The 7784-nt window shown below is 37.4% G+C and overlaps 1 protein-coding gene across 2 annotated transcripts in view; it reads right to left on the reverse strand.

Moving 5' to 3' along the window:
* Positions 1–833: 833 nt before the first annotated feature.
* NPY1R (neuropeptide Y receptor Y1) overlaps positions 834–7784 on the reverse strand; it is an 8795-nt gene continuing 1844 nt past the window's right edge. The window contains exons 2-4 of one of the 2 annotated variants that reach the window (XM_008685593.2): positions 7202–7300; positions 2681–3528; positions 834–2574 (exon numbers count right to left, since the gene is read on the reverse strand). In XM_008685593.2, the coding sequence (XP_008683815.2) occupies positions 2122–2574; positions 2681–3376 (1149 nt within the window). In that variant the 5' untranslated portion in view covers positions 3377–3528; positions 7202–7300 and the 3' untranslated portion in view covers positions 834–2121. The remainder of the gene's footprint in view (positions 2575–2680; positions 3529–7201; positions 7301–7784) is intronic. The other variant, XM_040626412.1, reaches the window with a different exon arrangement.

Genomic DNA, 7784 nt, shown 5'->3' on the forward strand with positions numbered 1-7784 from the left:
TGTTTCCATAGCACCTAAGTGGAGAAAGACAAAATTTCCCATTAGTCCCCCGAAGCAGAAAAATGTTTAAAATTCCAGGATTTGGTAAGGAACAATGATGATATTTTCCAATGTATGTTAAAAGTTGGTTTTAGAATTTTTTTTCTTTGTTCAGTTAACAAAAAGTCATTATTAGGTAGGATTTGAATTCATATGAACATTCACCATGTAAAAAGTTTGATATTTGTTTGAATTACTGGACTAAACATGCAGGTTTCTAAAATCAAAAATGTCATTTTTGCTTAGTTTAGAAGGGAAAATAACATAATGAAAAGGGCAAACATCTCCTTGGTAAATACGAACTTAGGAGGAGGAGCCCCCCAAAATTTCAAGAAGCAAAGTCTGTATGATCACAAATGAGAACAGGAAATTTAGTTATTGTTTATTCATTTGTTTGTTTAAGAAATGTTTTTTGAGTAACTTGTAAGTACCTGGCACTGTGGTAAATGCAGTGGGCACGGAGTCCTGTAAAATAGCCCCTGCAGCCAAGAAGCTTCAAGAAGCAGAGGAGGAAGACCACAGGGTAGAAAATGTTTCATTAATCAGCAGAAATAGGATGTTGTGGGAACATCATGGGAGGGAAACCATAAGAGAAAGAAAGAAAGAGAGAAAGAGAGAAAGAGAGAAAGGAAGGAAGGAAGGAAGGAAGGAAGGAAGGAAGGAAGGAAGGAAGGAAGGAAAAAGAAAGAAAAAGAAAGAGAGAGAAAGAGAAAGAAAGAGAAAGAAAGAAAGAAAGAAAGAAGGAAAGAAAGAGAGAAAGAAACTGAAGAGAGACATAAAAGAGACTACTCAGAAAAAGCAAAAACGATTTTAATAAAGAAAATGTCTGCCCTCTGAAATCAAACACATTTAATACTTTTATAGTACACTGAAGTTATATCTTGTTCTTAAAATATCTTTCCTCCAAATGATTCTGAGGCTCAATCACAATTACAGAATACATAAAATTAAGTATATTAACATGACACAACGACTTAGTACTCTATAAAGTACATTATTTATGACTCCACAAGGCACACAGTTTATACAAGTTAATATGGGCTATATGAAGTGTCCTCAGTTTTCAGGTACTTAGCCCTGCTAGCCAGGGTGAACATTCTTTTAACAGTATACTTTGGTGTCCTTTGAAGAATGGACATTGAAAAAGTTAAAAATGAGTTACTATGTAGGCACTGATGTATGGAAAATACACTTTGTGTTTTTATATATTGTAAGCTGGAAATGCCTTTTGAGTCACATACAGATTTATGCTAGAAAGCCTGACAAACACTGAACAGTCTGTGAAGAATAGAAAACATCTTGACCAACAATTCAGATGAATATAATTCAACCATTTGCTGCAATATTAATTTGCTTATTAAATGAATTACTCTGAAATCCTTTGGTTGTCAGGTACCAAAATAATTTTGAAGTTAGAGAACTGCTTTCCCACTTAATTCTTGTGGGTGGCCCAATTCCCCATGATATTCACAGCTGAGAAGTATTTTTTATGCATTTTTATCTCAAGTGATAATCAGGAGCAAATTAAATCCTGTCTTAAATTTAAAAAAAAATGCAAACCACTCCTCGGTGCCTTCAGACTGTTAGGTCTGCAAGACATAGGCTTAGCTCCACTTCCTGAATGCTGCTTTTGCATGCTGTCACCTCTGTAACAGACTGAAATATGTCTATCATTACATCAGGATTGCCCAACCTAATGACCATCTAATCCAATCAACTCAGGATGGCCTGACCTAATGAGTTTCAGATGTAGTGCTTCTAAAGTCAGTCAATAGTAATACTTTAAAGAAACTTCATTCCAACAAATTGAATATAAAATCTTTGTATTATATGCAGAAGTTCACAAAAAGCTTCAAGGATGTCTGGTCAAAACCTATGGCCAGAAGATTCCAAAGCCCACACATTTTGTCCCAGTGTAATTATGACAGCTACAATAAAAGCAGTAAAAAGCAAGACAAGCAAATCTTGGTCTTTCTTACATGATTACAACCTCATTCCCTGGGGGAACAGGTACTGAAAGGATGTTGCAAGTTGTGCTTGTGTTTAGACAGATGTCATCTGGGACCATAAGCTACAGGAGTTTCAGATTTTTTCATTATCATCATTGTTGATTTTCTTAAATGCGACTGGGCTTGCTTGTTTCAAAGAAGTCTTAGAAACATCTGTGTGCATGGTAGACATGGCTATCGTCTCGTAGTCATCATCCCGAGACCGGAAATCACAAAAGTTAAAGAAGAACTGCAAGTCTCTCTGGAAATTTTTGTTCAGGAATCCATAGAATATGGGGTTGACACAAGTGGATATCATTGCCGTCAGGTGGCACAGCAGGAATAGGAGATTGTGGTTGCACGTCGCAATGATCTGGTGATTCCAATCAAACACAGTGTTAAAGATGGTAAGGGGCAGCCAGCAGACTGCAAACGCTACCACGATGGACAACAGCATGACATTGATCCTTTTGGTTTCACTGGACCTGTATTTATTGTCTCTCATCTTGTCCATCATGCTGTTTCTCCTTTTTAAGCGTATATATATCTACGGAGAGACACACAAAAAAAGTTCAAATAGAACCACTAATTTAATGTGGAATTCTGTGGAAAGCGGGTTAAAATGGAAATGGTAGGGGGAAACGTTCTCTTACCTTGAAGTAGCAAATAAATATGAAACAGAGTGGGCCAAAATACTGCAGCATCAAGAGGAGAGTTGTGTAAGACAACCTATGGGAGTCCGATGGAAATTTATCAAAGCACACGTATTTGTCCTTGAACGCGTCAAGTGTTACATTCTGGAACGGCTCATCGGTCAATACTTGATAGATGAGGAAAGGTAGAGAAGAAACCACAGCAAGAACCCAAATGACACCAATACCTACGTAAGCATGTCTGTTATTTGGTCTCCACCCTCGTGGGTTAATAATCAGCTGATGGCGCTCCACAGCAATGAGAACCAGAGAGAAAATGGACACGGTGATTGAAACACATTGCACAAAAGGATTCAATTTGCACATTGCCTCACCAAAAACCCAGTGGTCCATTAATGTGTAGACAAATGTGAAGGGGAGACACATGATGGCAACTAGCAAGTCTGAGAAGGAAAGGTTCACGATCAGGATATTGGTAACATTTCTCATCTCCTTTTGTTTCAAGATGATTATAATCAAGGCCAGGTTTCCAGAGACCCCGAGAATTATTACAGCTCCATAAGCAAGAGCTAATGTAAATATCATGGCCAAGGGCAGATGACAATCATCACTTTCAAAAGCCAAAAACTGGGAATTCTCTGAAAAATTACAGAAGATTGAATGATTTTCAACTTGGGAAAATAATGTTGAATTCATTTTGATTGGTTGGGTTGTTATAGATTACTCTAGACAAATGGAAAATATGTTTCTTCGAAGCAGATCAAATGTTCAGCTTATTCTTAATTCTCCATATTGCAATCCACTTATCAAAATTATTCTCAATTCTTCATTCCCTTGAACTGAACAATCTGTAAAGAGAAAATGACCAATGGCATTACTAATTTTATTGAGGGCAGTCAAAATGAATTCTGACTCACAGTACTGTTTTAAGTGAAGACATTGAAATAAATAAACAAAATGTAATCTGTATAAACATCTTTTTAAAATAGCAGAAACAGTGCAAACATTTTGAAAAAAACTCTTCTAATATTTTTATTGGACTTGCAATTATTACATTTTGATCCAGCAAAATGTAGTAGTCTGTAAATTAGTAAGGTGTCTGTAAATCTCATGCCCAAAGTCTTACATAAACCACTGCCAACAGATTCCGAAACATTGTAAAAATATGAGTGTGTAACAAAAAATTTAATGCACAGATTAACACATAAGCTATGAAACAAAGGAAAACAACTACAAAAATTTCCCTAATTCTTCCTCCTACTATAGAAATGAACTAATTCATTAAGTTGTACGAATAGCTCCACCATATACTGAACTGCTCTTCAAAGCTGATATTTAGAACAATTGTGTTCAAAAGGGGATGATCAATACAGTGAAACATCAAAAACCTTTGTCATATGAAGGGCTATGGAAGGGACAGAAGACGTTTAATCCAGAAAAGACTAGGAATGGTATAGACGTCTTCTCATATTTGAATGGGTAGCATGTGCCGTAGGGAACTGGGCTTAAAATATTATATCTTAACTATACAAGTTAGAAATAGGACCAAGGGAAGTGTAGTACAGTGTATATTAAAAACAAAACAAAACAAATTTCACATCATTATGAGGAACAAAAGTTTAATCGAATGAGATCAACTGCCTGCAAAACTATGGGGTGCTCCATACACAAGAGTTTGCAGCTGCTACATGAAAGACTTTTGGGGAGCTCTTGCATTGTGTAGGAGATTTAACTGGATATAACTGAAGCTCCTTCTAACTTTAAAGTGCTAGGATTTTATTAATACGTCAGAAGCTTTCAAAGGATTTCTAAGGTTTTATACATGCAAATATCCTCCCTCCCCCCTAGACTGTATACTGATACAATGCAGGGACCTACATTTTGTGGTAATTTTGATCTTTCACAGCATTTTGTGAATGAAGACTCTTTTCTTACCAACAAGAGAAATTACAGACAGTGGTTTTTTAGAGATTAAAAGCTCCTTTTAAAAAAATGTGATTTCCTCCAGATTGCTAAATAAATATATGAGATTCAGGGTTTCTTATGCTAATTAACAGGCCATTGTGCCTGTGTTAAGAAAGGGAATTGCATTTATTTCTTTTTTATGTGAGAATAAAGAAAATCATGCAAATGTACTTCCATTTCAAAGGAGATAAGAAATTTAATGAACATTTGCCTTTTAAGTGGCACCTCTAATGAACCCTTCCTTGAGTGTTTTTGCTTTCTAGAATATGAGGTGTTTTTTATTATAAAACCACAACTTGGCTTTATAAAACTTAAGAATAAAAATAAAGGTTTCTAACATTTAGGGAGAATGGAGGAATTAAGACTAGGAATGATTTCAAGTGTATACATTTTTAGAAGTTTGGCTCCCCCCCGCAATACATAATGGCTCCTCAACTCCTGTAGCCATCACCCTTTCTCTCTCAAGAATGCCAAAGGGCGGAGAATAATTTCTGTCTCTTAGTGTCTGAGAACAAACCTTGAAGAAGTAAGGAATTATCTAACATTTCTTTGCAAATTCCTCACTGAAGAATTCAAGAAAATGTTTTCATCATACTTCATATTCGCATTGCTCTCAAGATATTCAACATGACTTACTAGTTAATTGTGAGTTTCTCTTCATTATTTAAAGTAAAACGAGCATGAGAGGAAAGTGCGCCCTCTTTATCCTATGACTTCTCCTGGCTCCCTGCCACTACACACCACCAGATGATAAGACACTGTGAGTACGTTCCTCAGCCCGACACTTGAAGATCTCTACATTTTGCTTCCCTTTGCCTTTCACTTCCTGCTCCAATAGCCCCATGGTGAATGCTCTGTTCCAGGTGGGCCAGTCTCTTCACAGCCCCCGAGTGCCCTCCAGCCTGTTGGAGCTTTGCATTCACCTCCGTCTCCGCCATTGCTCTTGCTGGGTGCTCTGGCTCATCACCAATCCAAATGCTACCCATCTTTCAAAGCACCATTTAGCGCCCCTGAATCCTTAACTGGCTCCTCCCAATTACGATAAAATCTCTTTCAGGTAGGTAGTGTATATACCTCATGGCGCCTTGCATTTACTGGATTTAGAACAAAAATGTGTTGACTGACATAGTAGGCACATGGTTGGAATAGTAGGTTCTTATGTGAATTAATCCTAACATCAATAACTGAATTCTGTCATAGTCCCTTTACATGCAAGATGGAGGCTAATTACAATAATCATTTTAATAGGTCAGGTATATAGGAGAAAATGTTCCATTTTTGTGTTTAAACAAAGGAACTGTTTCTGAAAGAAAATTCATTCATGCAATAAATATTTACTGAACACTTAGTTTGTGTCAGGCATGGTTTTAGGGGAGATAATAGTGACCTTCTCATTGAGTTTCTAGTCTTGTGGACAAAGAAAGCCAAGAAAAAATAAATTGGTAAAAGGGACAGTATGCCAGATGATAGGTATTATACAGAAAAATAAAGCAAAGAAGGGCAACTGGGGTTGTTGGGAGTTGCACTTTATTACTGGGTGCTAAGGAAGGCCTCAGCTTGCCTGAAAGGATGGCATATGAACTAAGACTTGAAACTGGTGAGTGAGGAAGCCATGTAGATATGCCAGGGATGGCATCCCATGTGGAAAGAACAAATGTAAAATCCTTAAGGCTGGACTGTACCTGGTGTATTAAACAGCAATGAGAAGTGCAAAAAATAGGAGACAGACTAGTAGAAAATTAATTAGAAAGGGTAAGCAGAAGAGGAACAGATTATATAAGACCTGATTCCATGGGTCAGTTTGACTTTTTATCTGAGAAAGATGAGGAATCCCTGGAGAGTCTCTGGTAAAGGCATGAAGTTAGCTGGCTTGTTTTAAATTATTATTCTAGCTGTTGTTTTCAACAGACTTAAGATAGGAAAGGGAAGTAGGGAGATTCATTAAGAGGCTAATACAATAATCCAGATTAGAGGTAACAGAGGCACAGACTGAGGTGTTTACAATGGAAAGGAAGAAAAATAGAAATTTTAAATCCATTCACTTATTTTGACAAAATTCAATACATAATACAGTGTGTGGGCTACAAAGGCAGTTTCTTACAGATGGTTTTAGGTGAATACTGAAATTCAACTCTGATACCTTTGAAATTATATTTGATGGACATGCTCTGGTAAGGAATAGTAGTCTTTCTACTAAGTAGATGTTAACTTAGCTATACAGAGAATGTAAACTATCTTTTTAATTGTTTGCAAAGCCTCCTTTTCTAAGTGCATGTTTGGTAGTCATTCTAGTTTGGTAAAACAGTTCTGCATTGGATAAAATGTGTATTTTCAGTCTATCTTAGTATAACTTCATGAAAGAATAGTTGTCAGAAAATAATACCAGGAAAGAATTTGCATATATTATATTTGCAAAAGAAAATAATTTGATATTTACTATCCCAATATTTAAAATAAGATATGAAGCTACAGACATTGCAAAAATTAAAGGTTGTTAAACCTCAATACAACTGTTACGAGCAATTAGAGACAAAATAGAGATACTATATACATCACCAGTTGGAAACTTGGCCCCTTTCCAAAGGGAAATTTCCTTCTCCTTTCCAATGAGAATGCTGGCCTTTCACTGCTTGCCGTTCTGAGTGATGTTACTACCTGAAAATACACGTTCCTGGTCATAGTCTGCAGCAGATAAATTTTTTCATATTCTCAGAACTGGCTGTTCACCCTTACTTGTTTTGGAAAAGAAATGCCAGCCTTGTTACATACAGCCTCCCAAAGTTACTGCTAGTTTATCTACGTGAGTTACGTAATTCCCTGTTCTTTCCTCTCCCGGTGCAACAGACAGCTGCCTTAAAACGATAAGGGAAGACTCGGAATGCTGTAGTCACCCACCAAAAAGCACTCACGATTTAGTCATAGGTGGGCAACTGGGCTGGATAGCTTTCAGCTCTCTTTACCAGTGAAGCATTCTAGAGTCTTGGGGCTGCCAGATACTCCTCCTCGGTTTCTGTCCAGGGAAAGAGCCCGAAGCTCCGCACGCCCACCCTGCCTGGGTGCCACCTAGCGACTTAGGCTTTTGCACAGGATCCAGGTACGCATGGCAAACCTGAGCGCTCGGGGGGGGGGGGGGGGGGGG

Source organism: Ursus maritimus, unplaced genomic scaffold (assembly GCF_017311325.1).
Source record: "Ursus maritimus isolate PB19 unplaced genomic scaffold, ASM1731132v1 scaffold_11, whole genome shotgun sequence".
Taxonomy (NCBI): domain Eukaryota; kingdom Metazoa; phylum Chordata; class Mammalia; order Carnivora; family Ursidae; genus Ursus; species Ursus maritimus.